Source organism: Nerophis lumbriciformis, linkage group LG35, assembly GCF_033978685.3.
Source record: "Nerophis lumbriciformis linkage group LG35, RoL_Nlum_v2.1, whole genome shotgun sequence".
Taxonomy (NCBI): Eukaryota; Metazoa; Chordata; class Actinopteri; order Syngnathiformes; family Syngnathidae; genus Nerophis; species Nerophis lumbriciformis.
In genome coordinates, this window is record NC_084582.2 from 6,978,786 (window position 1) to 6,993,491 (window position 14,706).

Sequence of the window (14,706 nt, forward strand, 5' to 3'; positions counted from 1 at the left end):
CCCAACGATTCGACATTGTTACGTCAACAGATATCTCCATATATGGTAGAGGTTTACCCGAAGAGCTTTGCGCGAGTCTGCCATTTTAATTTAGTCGACAGCAACGTTCCCTCTAAGGTGCGCACCTGCGCAATTGCGCACTGCTCACGCGTCCTATGCGCACAGCAAATCTATGCACGCAAAAAATCTAATCCCACTCTAAACAAAATAAACAAATCTGTGAGGAACTCGCATGGCTGCCGTTTGTGTGACCCCAAGATGCAAGAACCAGGATGAGGATGAGCAGGTAAGATGATTTTAATAATAAAACAACAGAGAAATGTAGCAGTCTTGCATACAACAGTTCCAAACATAGTCTATCGTCGAGCACTGAGTGCTCGAGTGAAAACATAAATAGGCGTCTGCTGATTGGCAGCAGGTGTGGACCGGCTGCCAATCACCGGCAGGTGAGGAGAAAACAGTGCTCAGCGGAACCAACAGGAAATATAACAAAATAAGAGCACTGACAGGAAGTAAATACAAAAACATGGAAACCAACCGAAATGAAGTGACAGATCGTCACAGGACCCCCCCCTCAAGGAACAGATTCCAGATGTTCCCTGGAAACAAGTCCAAAAATTACGGGAGGGAGGAGGGTGGACATGGCGGAGGGTCGCCAGGCCAAGTGTCCCCGCAGCCAGCGAGGGAAAGTCAGGTGGCGGCGACGCGTTGAACGCCGCTGGAACTGGCGAGGCGGGCGACCACGGAACGGCCACATTAGTGGCCGACAAGGAGGCGGAAGCGCGTGGTACCTGAACACCAACAGCTGCGAAGGTCCACACGCAGGTTCTGCAGATCGCTGCCGACAGCGCGGATGAAGTCCATAACACCGCCGCATCTTTGGCGGATGAGGAGGAGGTCGCGCAGCCGGTGGTGACGATGATGATGATGATGATGACCATGAAGATGGCGGCGCCTTGCGAAAGCCCGCCAGAGACGATGTGGTTGTGGGTGGATCTGCTGCCGACCAGGAAGATGGCGGTGTCATGCGGAGTCCCACCGGTGACGCGGAAGATGTCCGCGCAGTGCGAATGCGCGCCAGAGAAGATGAAGGTGGCGGCGCCGTGGATTGAGACGATGATGTCTCCGTGGGAGGAGACGATGGCGGGGATGACAGCGGCGTGTGCTTGGCTGCACTGCTGCTGGTAGTAGCCCCCCCTCCACTAGGCGGATGCCAGACGCCGTCCACCACTGGGAGAAGGAGTTCTAGGTCTTTTATGTCCCCCGGTGCGAAAACCAGGGACGGGCGGAAGGGGGCCAGGAGGAGGGAAAACGATAAGTCCCTCGCCGAGTCCCAGCAGGAGGCCAGGAAGGACATCACGGTGGGCTCCACTGGAGCCTTCGCCGGACTGGCAGGATGAGCGGGTGCTGGAATGGATAGTAGCCGTGGTGCAGCTGCTGGAAGCTGCCTTGGAGCAGGAACGGGTGCTGGGCACTCAGCCGGTGTTGGTCGTCGTGGCGCCGCGACCGGCGTAAGACGCGGGGCTTCGACTGGCGTGCGACGCGGTGTGGGAACCGGTGGTCGGCGCGCTGGCACAGGCGATTGCCGTGGAGCCGGGACAGGATGCACAGCAGGCGACGGGGAAGATGGCGGCAGTGGCCGCGCCGGTCGGAGATCCGGAACCGGCGGCCGAGCCGGGAAGAGCGAAGGCGGCGGTGGCCTAGCCGGTCGGAGAGCCGGAACCGGCGGCCGAGCCGGGAGGAGCGAAGGCGGCGGTGGCCTCGCCGGTCGGAGAGCCGGAACCGGCGGTCGAGGCGGAGAGGGAAGGTCCGAGCCTGCTGTGGGCTGGGACCGCACAAACCTGGTTTTTAAGTCCTCCAAAAATTGTGCGGTCCAGAAGGTCGGCTGTGCATCGCCGACAGGGGTTCTCGCGAGGACACAATCTTCTCGCTCGACGATACTGTGAGGAACTCGCATGGCTGCCGTTTGTGTGACCCCAAGATGCAAGAACCAGGATGAGGATGAGCAGGTAAGATGATTTTAATAATAAAACAACAGAGAAATGTAGCAGTCTTGCATACAACAGTTCCTAACATAGTCTATCGTCGAGCCCTGAGTGCTCGAGTGAAAACATAAATAGGCGTCTGCTGATTGGCAGCAGGTGTGGACCGGCTGCCAATCACCGGCAGGTGAGGAGAAAACAGTGCTCAGCGGAACCAACAGGAAATATAACAAAATAAGAGCACTGACAGGAAGTAAATACAAAAACATGGAAACCAACCGAAATGAAGTGACAGATCGTCACAAAATCGTTTGTTTTGTATGATTTTGCAATGCAACTGTGAGTAACAGGTGACGAAAGGTGGCCACAACAGATAAAAACAAAGTTTGTCAACACTTAAATTATTGTAACGTCTGTGGAGACACTTAAAAGAGGACAGGAATTCCATCGGTCCCTTTATTTAGCGAAATTGTTTGTCGGCCATAACCACACCAAAACAATGTGTAAAATACTTTTATCTAGCAAAACTGGTCGTTGTCTACCGTACAAACCAAGCCAAAAGCAACTCTTTGTCATCTGTTATATCAACAGCACCCGCTTGCTCTCTCTCTCACCTGCACCAACACATACACTATGGCAATTAGCTACTGGTGAGTTTATGGCCACACAAAAAGTTGGACAACTCCAATACTACACGTAAAGTGTAAATTTCAGGTCATTTTACTATGACTCCTCAATCAGTGTGCTTATTCTACTGTCATTCGTAAAGAATGTTATTTTTTGGATATTAATCATGAAATGATGTCACAGGACTTCATAATTGCTAATAAAAATATTTATTTTACGGACAGAAAGTTAATAAACACTTCATCTCATGCAACATGTGAATGTTTTAAGGGGAACTAAATGTGATCTCTGAAAGGGGTACACAATCTTTCCAAAGCAGGCATAAAATACTATAGTGCATAGCTGATTAAAAAAAAAACAATATCTAAGTGGGTCAAATCACATATATTAGAAAATAATCTTTTGAAATTGACTAGTCACTTGATTATAATAATAAGACATTTAAATTGTTATGTCATGTTTGAGACAAATGTGCTGCTGGTATGACCACAGTGTGCACGTCTGCATTCCACTGAACGCTTAGGGTGTTTGTGCGTTTGCTCACACACATGAAAAATTAGAGGGAACATTGGTCGACAGTACACCTTTTAACCCGGCGCTCCTTATATGCGATAATTCTGGTTGTGCTTACCGATCTCGAAGCTATTTTATCTGGTACATGGTGTAATGATATAAGTGTGACCAGTAGATGGCAGTCACACATAAGAGATACGTGTCGACTGCACTATGGGGCCGGTAATCAACACCAAAACTTTAAATGTTCCATTGAGTATATAGAGCTAAAAAAAATCTGTCAAAAACTTTTAGTACGACTTCGGTAAGCTACGAAGCCGCACCGCTTGATTGATTGTCGGCGCATTACGGCCACCGTAGTCAGACATACGAGTATTATTATGGTGTGTGTGTATAAGGACCACAAAATGGCACTTGTTAGCAGACATATTATCTGCCGTATTGTGTCGCAATTTTATGTGAAACCAATTTTTTTTTACCTTCTGTTACCTGCTGATCTGTATTTGGGATCTGCATAAGTCGTGAAAATATGCGCGCGTGCGCCATTGTAGTCTGTGCCGACACCGTAGCCGATAAGCTTCTTTTTGGTATGGAGCATTCATCCTACACTGTTGCTTTTTCTAATATAAAGTAGTGTAAAGTTATAACGTATGTCTGTCAGGAGACTCCATATGAAAGCGCTAATAAGTAAAATATGACTGACAGGGAGAAGACGCAGTCGAAGGGGGCTTGGCTTTGGCACGTAAATAAGACCGCCCACAAAACGCCGCATTCTGAAGAGACGGTCAGCTTAAAGATGGTCTGGTAAACAAAGTCAATGCACAATTTTCGATTGATTGATTGAAACTTTTATTAGTATAGTAAGGTCATCTTATGGGATATTTGGCAAATCTGGGAACTAAATCGTTACCAAGAAATCTCTTCACCAATGTGTTTATAAAGGTGTCTAGTAACATGTCCTAAAAAGTCGAAATTCAACTCCTGGGGGAAAGTTCGTAAAAAAAACTGCACCAAGTTGGGTACCATTAACCGATTTTCGAAAATTCGAAAATGCTTAAAGAGGAACATTATCACAATTTCAGAAGGGTTAAAACCATTAAAAATCAGTTCCCAATGGCTTATTTTATTTTTCGAAGTTTTTTTCAAAATTTTACCCATCACGCAATATCCCTAAAAAAAGCTTCAAAGTGCCCGATTTTAACCATCGTTATATACACCCGTCCATTTTCCTGTGACGTCACATAGTGATGCCAACACAAACAAACATGGCGCATAGAACAGCAAGGTATAGCGACATTAGCTCGGATTCAGACTCGGATTTCAGCGGCTTAAGCGATTCAACAGATTACGCATGTATTGAAACGGATGGTTGTAGTGTGGAGGCAGGTAGCGGAAAATGAAATTGAAGAAGAAACTGAAGCTATTGAGCCATATCGGTTTGAACCGTATGCAAGCGAAACCGACGAAAACGACACGACAGCCAGCGACACGGGAGAAAGCGAGGACGAATTCGGCGATCGCCTTCTAACCAACGATTGGTATGTGTTTGTTTGGCATTAAAGGAAACTAACAACTATGAACTAGGTTTACAGCATATGAAATACATTTGGCAACAACATGCACTTTGAGAGTGCAGACAGCCCAGTTTTCATCAATTAATATATTCTGTAGACATACCCTCATCCGCTCTCTTTTCCTGAAAGCTGATCTGTCCAGTCCAGTTGGAAAGGCATCTGCTTTGAGTGTCGCAGGATATCCACACATTCTTGCCATCTCTGTCGTAGCATAGCTTTCGTCGGTAAAGTGTGCGGAACAAACGTCCAATTTCTTGCCACTTTCGCATCTTTGGGCCACTGGTGCAACTTGAATCCGTCCCTGTTCGTGTTGTTACACCCTCCGACAACACACCGACGAGGCATGATGTCTCCAAGGTACGGAAAATAGTCGAAAAAACGGAAAATAACAGAGCTGATTTGACTCGGTGTTTCAGTGACGTGTGGTGAGGTTGATGGCTGGTGAGGCACTGACTTCATCACAGTCAGATTTACAAACATATGAACCCTAAAGAGTATCTTATTCACCATTTGATTGGCAGCAGTTAACGGGTTATGTTTAAAAGCTCATACCAGCATTCTTCCCTGCTTGGCACTCAGCATCAAGGGTTGGAATTGGGGGTTAAATCACCAATAATTATTCCCGGGCGCGGCGCCGCTGCTGCCCACTGCTCCCCTCACATCCCAGGGGGTGATCAAGGGGATGGGTCAAATGCAGAGGACATATTTCACCACACCTAGTGTGTGTGACAATCATTGGTACTTTAACTCATTGGCGTTGTTAGGCCTATTTTAGGGGGGCTCAAGCCCCCCTAAACAACCCCCAACAAAAATCAACAGGAAGTTTGCAATTCCCCCTTCAAAACAAAAGTTTTGTAAAAACCGGTCACCTTTTTTCAAACATTATCTCCTCTGAGCGCGTTTGTCGTGTCGGCTTCAAACTAGCACAGGAGAGAGATTGAACCCTTCTGATTAAAAGTTGACCAAAGAGTTTTAATTACTGCTCCGGTTTGGATTTTATGTGCCGTCAAAGTCGGTCCCGTCCATCGCTGCTTGCAGCTTTAATTTTACTTGTTTTGGAAAGTCTTGACAAGCCGAATTTTCTTGTTCTATTGGCAGATAATTTTGCTTAGTTCAAATAAAATACCCCTAATTTTTGTACATTTTTTTCTTGTTTTTGAACACTGACTTTTTGCAGTGTGAGGTATCTTCTTCAATCCTAAATCTGCCCTTGCCACCTCCCACACAAATAAGTCCAGGTTTCACTGGCATTATGAAATGTGCTATAGTGAGGACACCAGAGGTGGGACCAAGTCATTGTTTTGCAAGTCACAAGTAAGTCTCAAGTCTTTGCCCTCAAGTCCGAGTCAAGTCCCGAGTCAAGACAGGCAAGCCCCGAGTCAAGTCCAAAGTCAAGACTGGAAAGTCTCAAGTCAAGTCCTAAGTCCTGCATTTTGAGTTTCGAGTCCTTTCAAGTCCTTTTAACCACAGACTAATATATTAACACAGATTGTGTATGCTTTTCAAATGCTGTATTTATTTATTAAAACAAGTGCATTTTAAATTGCAGGAAAGAAAATTGTGCTGACATTGCACTTTATAATAGCACTATTAACCAGTCATTTTAAACATTAACTCATTCCTTTACAGAACAAACACATTGAAAAATAAAGTGCAAATGTACTTATTTGTACAAAAGTGTTAACATTGAAAAAACATGACATATACGTGAACATAACAAAAAAGTTGTACTTTTTATATGTCAGGGCCCTATGCTGCATTGCATCTGCAAAAGACCAAATTAGCCAAGAGTCTGTCAGTCATTTGTGCACGATGGGGGCGTAGTATGATGCCACCATGGCTGAAAACTCGCTCCACTGGAGCACTGGAGGCAGGCACTGCCAAGACTCTCATGGCCACTCGGAACAGTGAAGGAAGAGTCTTCATGTTCAATGCCCAAAACAAAAGGGGGAGAGAGTTTTTTTGGGTTGGTGCACTACTTGTAAGTGTATCTTGTGTTTTTTATGTTGATTTAATTTAAAAAAAAAAAAAAAAAAAAAAAAAAAAAAAAATTCTTGTGCGGCCCGATACCAATCGATCCACGGTTGGGGACCACTGAGGTAAACAACCAACAGTATGTCAGAAAGCTAGCTAAAACGGTACACATATTCATAATATAGTATACATTTTAACTGACCTTTATTTTACTATTTTTGTCTTTTTTTTAGGTGGCTAAAATACACGGTGCTGCTGACCGCCGTCTAATGTTACGTAACGTGTGATATATTGACTAACGTAACCCTGCTTAAAAAAATCACTGAACAAAAAGTATGAATAAGGTAGTGAACTGCAACAGATTCCCGTGTTTGCAATAACGTTATAACGTTAGCAGTGAGTTTACAGCCTCACTGATTTAACTACACAGCAAATAAAAGTCACGTTACTTAGCCAATAAACGTTATCTTACATTCAAAACTTACCGTTCTTTGTGCAACTTCAAATGCCGGACGAAGTTGGAAGTTGTTGCCTCTCCATCAGTCATTTTCGAACCGCGTGTGTTGCATACTGCAAACCGTTTTGTGTTGACCACCTCGTAATTTTTATACCCAAACAAAATTATTTTAGGTATCATTTTTTGTTCACTGGCGTGTGGTTTGGACATGTCTTCTTCCTGCAATTTGATTGGATGAATGCTGTGTGATGAAAACAAAGTAGATCTAATTTGATTGGCTGTTGTACTGAGACCACACCAGCTGACACACGCAACGCTGATAGACAAGTACACAATGAAAAATACGGAGCGCTCCCGAATAAGTTTTTCATCTTTGGGTTTTGGGGAAAGTAGCAAATCATGTCAAGTCATGTCAATTCAAAAGGCTCAAGTCCAAGTGAAGTCACAAGTCATTGATGTTAAAGTCTAAGTCGAGTTGCAAGTCTTTTTACATTTTGTCAAGTCGAGTCTAAAGTCATCAAATTCATGACTGGAGTCTGACTCGAGTCCAAGTCATGTGACTCGAGTCCACACCTCTGGAGGACACTCAGAAACTAATATCAGGATGTTGTGGAATAACTGGCCTTCTTGAGATCGTTGTGTGTGGTTTGCGCTCGGTTCCCTCCCGGCAATCCCCCTCGGCGACCTTTAAGCACAATGTTGAGATTAAATGGCGGTAATTAAAATGTTCCCCAGCTCTTCCAACACCACCGCCCGCCCCTCCACAGCTTCAGAGAAAGATAAACACACTAAATCACGTTGATAGTTTAGCAAAACGTCATGCGGGGAGTTCCCAAATCTCATCCCAAATATAAAACCAATAATGTCATAAACTTGAGAAAACACTCAAGTGCCCAATATAACATTGCATTGTGCACATCAGCATTTAGAAGGTGCAAAAAAAAAAAGTGATAAACAACAGAACAGATGTCTCTGCAGTGCCATTTCACATCTTTCACAAAAGATGGGAGTTTATAATGCCGGGGGGTCCCGAGAGACAGCTTAAAGAGTCAAGGACCCGTCCTTGAGGTGCCAACACTTCATCCGGCCCATCTTTAGGCCAGGAAACACACAAGTTGCAGCATAGGAAGGATGTAGATCATGCCTGAAAGTGGCTCCCTCTCCCACTGAGGTGCATGCCAGTGGGCTGGTCCTGCATTATGAGCCATGCCAGCCGTGTCAAAGACACAACATTCATCTTTTTCTGCTTGGATTGTGGCGGTAAACATCTCATTTGTCATGCGGCACCTTTGGCAAGATTACTTTCTCGGGGAGAAAACTTTTGCCGTCTAACCTCCACCAGGCTGGAAAGCGTAAGGGGGAAGAAAATGTGTTATGATAACGTTTGCTTGATGTGCAAAAAGAGCCATTTCCGTGAAACTTTGTAGCGCGGTGGCCTTTTGCAGAGCAATAACCGTTTCAAAAATGATACCTTTCCTGCTGCTCGTGACACAATTCAACCTAAGGTGCAGCTTCTCATCTGACTTTTGATGTTTATGTAACCCAGTGGTAAAATATGATTAAAAATGGGAATACTCACATCACTGCGATTAAAACCCTTAATTTCCTGACGGGAATAAATATTGGTAAAAAGTACCGTATAGTATAAATCGCTCCGGTGTATAAGTCGCACCGGCTGAAAATGCATAATAAAAAAGGAAAAAAACATATATATATCATACTTGCCAACCTTGAGACCTCCGATTTTGGGAGGTGGGGGCGTGGTCGGGGGTGGGGCGGGGCGTGGTTGGGGGCGTGGTTAAGAGGGGAGGAGTATATTGACAGCTAGAATTCACCAAGTCAAGTATTCCATACATATATATATATATATATACACCGTATTTTCCGCACTATAAGCCGCGCCTAAAAACCACAAATTTTCTCAAAAGCTGACAGTGCGGCTTATAACCCGGTGCGCCTTATATATGGATTAATATTAATATTCATTTTCATAAAGTTTAGGTCTCGCAACTACGGTAAACAGCCGCCATCTATTTTCCCCGTAGAAGAGGAAGCGCTTCTTCTTCTATGGTAAGCAACCGCCAAGGTAAGCACCCGCCCCCATAGAAGAGGAAGCGCTTCTTCTTCTACTGTAAGCAACCACCCGCCCCCGTAGAAGAAGAAGCCCCCGGATATTGCGTTTCATTTCATTTGTGTGTTTACACCTGTAAAGACCACAAAATGGCTCCTATTAAGAGACACGCGTACAACGCAGAATTCAAACTCAAGGCAATAAGTCACGCAGTAGAACACGGAAATAGAGCAGCAGCGAGAGAATTGAACATAAATGAATCAATGGTGCGTAGGTAGAGGAAGCAACAAGATGACCTGCGCCACTAAGACAGGGAGACAGCGCCGGACGACATACGCCAACATCTGCCAGTGGATTGTAAATGCCTGGCGGATATATCGGTCTCAACTGTGGTCCGAGCTTTCCGGAAGGCAGGATTCACGGAACTGCTGGACAACAACAGCGACATTGACTCTGATGACTTCGACGAGACGGAGCCGGCCATTTTGGATGCCGTATTCGCCCAACTTTTTAATTCAGACACTGAAGAAGAATTCAAGGGATTTATGGATGAGAAATAATTTCAGAAAGTGAGCTTTAAATCTTTATTTTGTGTGTTGTGTGACATTAACGTTCGAGCAACGTTGAGTTATTGATGTTGCTATTGCTCTGCACTAATTTGAGTGTTACTATTTTTGTGATTGCACATTTGCACATTACATTTTGGGAGTGAACAGAGTTGTTAGAACGCTGGTTTGTAATATATTATTAAAGTTTGACTGACCTATCTGACTGTTTTTTTGACATTCCCTTTAGCGCAGCGTAGGCGCGGCTTATAACCCGGGGCGGCTTATAGTGCGGAAAATACGGTGTATATATATATATATATATATCTACATCCTGAAAATATGCAAGCAAAACTGTGTTTAGATAATTGACACTTCAAACTTGCATAAATATAACATGAATATAACATAACTTGGCTTCTGAAAGCTTCAAAATGTAATGAATACAATGCTAAAGTTGTTGATAAACAAGCAATTATTTTAATAATTAAATATGGTCATTTTAAATGAATTATTATGATAATTTAAAATTAATTATTTCAAATATGTTTATTTTAATGTAAAATTCTATGGCTGGATGTAATAAGGAGTGAGAAAAAAGAAAAATTAAAATACAGTTAATTTTGATGTTTTTAGCAAAATTTAGTAAAAATGTATTTAGTTTTTGGTTTTTTTAAATTAATAAATATCTATTTATTTTTAGGTAAGATAAACATAATAATACAATGTATCTCTAGTCTGGATGATTTAGTTCTTGTCACCCTGTTGTCCTCCCGTAGTGAAAAAAGGCTGTCCTCACTCAGGTCCGCATGGAGGCCACGCCCCCTCCAGCTCCGGCTGAAAATCGGGATATTTTCGGGAGAATATTTGTCCCGGGAGGTTTTCGGGAGAGGCGCTGAATTTCGGGAGTCTCCCGGAAAAAATCGGGAGGGTTGGCAAGTATGATATATATATATATATATATATATATATATATATATATATATATATATATATATATATATATATATATATATATATATATTAAGTCGCACTGGAGTATAAGTCACATTTTTTGGTAAAATGTATTTGATAAAACCCAACACCAAGAATAGACATTTGAAAGGCAATTTAAAATAAATCAAGAATAGTGAACAACAGGCTGAATAAGTGTAGGTTATATGAGGCATAAATAACCAACTAGCATTTACTTCATTTAAGAATATTTTTCAACATATTGAGCAAAAAGGTCTCATTTGTTTTTCTACAATAAAAAGTGAGAATATACTTATTGTAAGGGTTCATTGAGGTTAGCTAATTAGGGACCGCAATGTCCCTTTGGGACAGAGGACCCTATTGTAATTGTAATTTGACCCTCTTAACATGCTTCAAAACTCACCATATTTGACACACACTTTAGGACTGGTGAAAATTGCCATCTAATAAAAAAAAATAAAAAAAATCCAAAACTCAAAATTGGGCTCTAGCGCCCCCTGGGAAAAAACACAGACAAAACTGCTTGTAACTTCTGGTAGGAATGTTGTAGAGACATGAAACAAAAACCTCTATGTAGGTCTGCCTTAGACCTAGATTTCTTCCATTGACATTCTTCAGCAAAAATCAACAGGAAGTTGGCAATTCCCCCTTCAAAACAAAAGTTTAGTAAAAACAGTCAGTTTTCCCTCTTTGAGCTGTAATTTGACCCTCTTAACCGTAACATGCTTCAAAACTCAGCAAACTGGACACACACATCAGGATTGGCAAAACTTGCGATCTAATAAAAAACCCAACCCCAAAACTCAAAATTGCGCTCTAGGAAGAAAACACAGACACAACTGCTCCTAGAAAGAAAACTCAGACACAACTGCTCCTAGGAAGAAAACACAGACAAAACTGCCTGTAACTTCCAGTAGAAATGTCTTAGAGACATGAAACAAAAAATGTAGGTCACTTAGACCTACCTAAAATGTAGGTCACTTAGACCTACATTTCATACATTGACAACCCCCAGCAAAAATCAACAGGAAGTTGGCAATTCCCCCTTCAAAACAAAAGTTTAGTAAAAACAGTCACTTTTCCCTCTTTGACCTGTAATTTGACCCTCTTAACCTTAACATGCTTCAAAACTCAGCAAACTGGACACACACATCAGGATTGGCAAAACTTGCGATCTAATAAAAAACCCAACCCCAAAACTCAAAAATGCGCTCTAGGAAGAAAACACAGACACAACTGCTCCTAGGAAGAAAACTCAGACACAACTGCTCCTAGGAAGAAAACACAGACAAAACTGCCTGTAACTTCCAGTAGGAATGTCTTAGAGACATGAAACAAAAAAATGTAGGTCACTTAGACCTACCTAAAATGTAGGTCACTTAGACCTACATTTCATACATTAACAACCCCCAGCAAAAATCAACAGGAAGTTGGCAATTCCCCCTTCAAAACAAAAGTTTAGTAAAAACAGTCACTTTTGCCTCTTTGAGCGAAAATTTGACCCCCTTAACATGCTTCAAAACTCACCAAACTGGACACACACATCAGGACTGGCAAAACTTGCGATCTAATAAAAAACCCAACCCCAAAACTTAAAATTGCGCTCTAGCGCCCCCTAGGAAGAAAACACAGACACAACTGCTCCGAGGAAGAAAACTCAGACAAAACTGCCTGTAACTTCCAGTAGGAATGTCTTAGAGACATGAAACAAAAAAATGTAGGTCACTTAGACCTATATTTCATATATTGACAACCCCTAGCAAAAATCAACAGGAAGTTTGCAATTCCCCCTTCAAAACAAAAGTTTTAAAAACCAACACCAAGAATAGACATTTGAAAGGCAATTTAAAATAAATAAAGAATAGTGAACAACAGGCTGAATAAGTGTACGTTATATGAGGCATAAATAACCAACTGAGAACGTGCCTGGTATGTTAACGTAACATATTATGGTAAGAGTCATTCAAATAACTAAAACATATAGAACATGCTATACGTTTACCAAACAATCTGTCACTCCTAATCGCTAAATCCGATTAAATCTTATACGTCTAGTCTCTTACGTGAATGAGCTAAATAATATTATTTGATATTTTACGGTAATGTGTTAATTTCACACATAAGTCGCTCCTGAATATAAGTCGCACCCCCGGCCGGCCAAACTATGAAAAAAAACTGCAACTTATAGTCCGAAAAATACGGTATATACCGCATTTTTTGGACTATAAGTCGCAGTTTAAAAATACGGTATATACCGTATTTTTCGGACTATAAGTCGCAGTTTTTTTCATAGTTTGGCCGGGGGTGCGAATGTTTCAAAAAACATTTATGAAGTTTGGTTCTTTTATGAATTTATTATGGGTCTACTGAAAATGTGAGCAAATCTGCTGGGTCAAAAGTATACATACAGCAATGTTAATATTTGCTTACATGTCCCTTGGCAAGTTTCACTGCAATAAGGCGCTTTTGGTAGCCATCCACAAGCTTTTGGTTGAATTTTTGACCACTCCTCTTGACAAAATTGGTGCAGTTCAGCTAAATTTGTTGGTTTTCTGACATGGACTTGTTTCTTCAGCATTGTCCACACGTTTAAGTCAGGACTTTGGGAAGGCCATTCTAAAACCTTAATTATAGCCTGATTTAGCCATTCCTTTTCCACTTTTGACGTGTGTTTGGGGTCACTGTCCTGTTGGAACACCCAACTGCGCCCAAGACCCAACCTCCAGGCTGATGATTTTAGGTTGTCCTGAAGAATTTGGAGGTAATCCTCCTTTTTCATTGTCCCCTTTACTCTCTGTAAAGCACCAGTTCCATTGGCAGCAAAACAGGCCCAGAGCATAATACTACCACCACCATGCTTGACGGTGGGCATGGTGTTCCTAGGATTAAAGACCTCACCTTTTCTCCTCCAAACATATTGCTGGGTATTGTGGCCAAACAGCTCAATTTTTGTTTCATCTGACCACAGAACTTTCCTCCAGAAGGTCTTATCTTTGTCCATGTGATGTCAGATGAAACAAAAATTTAGCTGTTTGGCCACAAGCCTGTTTTGTATAATATCCTTGGCAAAACAGGCTTGTACGGATGAAATAGTATCCGTGTTTTTTCCTAACCTAACGTGTATATATATATATATATATATATATATATATATATATATATATATATATATATATATATATATATATATATATATTAGGGCTGCAACTAACAACTAATTTGATAATCGATTAATCTGTCGATTATTACTTTGATTAATTGATTAATAATCGATAATAAAATAGACAAACTACATTTCTATCCTTTCCAGTATTTTATTGAAAAAAAAACAGCATACTGGCACCATACTTATTTTGATAATTGTTTCTCAGCTGTTTGTAAATTTTGCAGTTTATAAATAAAGGTTTATAAAAAAATAAATAAAAGCCTCTGCGCATGCGCATAGCATAGATCCAACGAATCGATGACTAAATGAATCGCCAACTATTTTTATAATCGATTTTAATCGATTTAATCGATTAGTTGTTGCAGCTCTAATGTATATATATATATATATATATGTGTATATATAATATATATATATATATATATATATATATATATATATATATATATATATATATATATGTCTTAATAAGGTTATCCAAAAAATAGTGCTCGATACCGTAGTAGAGCGCAATATATGTATGTGTGGGAAAAAAATCACAAGACTATTTCATCTCTACAGGCCTGTTTCATGAGGGGGGGTACCCTCAATCATCAGGAGATTTTAATGGGAGCATTCGCATACCATGGTTTATATAGGGCACAGCGTGGGTGGGTACAGGCTGGCCTAGGGGCGTGGTGATTGGCTCATGTGTTACCTAGGAGGTGTTTCCGTCTGTGGCGGCATGTTGTTACAATTTCGCTGCGCTTGTTGAGGGATGACAGGTCTGGACGGTAAATAATAAACAGTTTCTCTTTCAAGCATAGGTTGCATCTTTTATTA

At 41.7% G+C, this 14,706-nt stretch overlaps 1 protein-coding gene across 1 annotated transcript in view; it reads right to left on the reverse strand.

Annotated features, from left to right (window-relative positions):
- Positions 1-756: 756 nt before the first annotated feature.
- Positions 757-14,706, reverse strand: part of trim105 (tripartite motif containing 105) — a 32,488-nt gene continuing 18,538 nt past the window's right edge. The window contains 1 exon segment of the mRNA XM_072912269.1: positions 757-877. Within this exon segment, the coding sequence (XP_072768370.1) occupies positions 757-877 (121 nt within the window).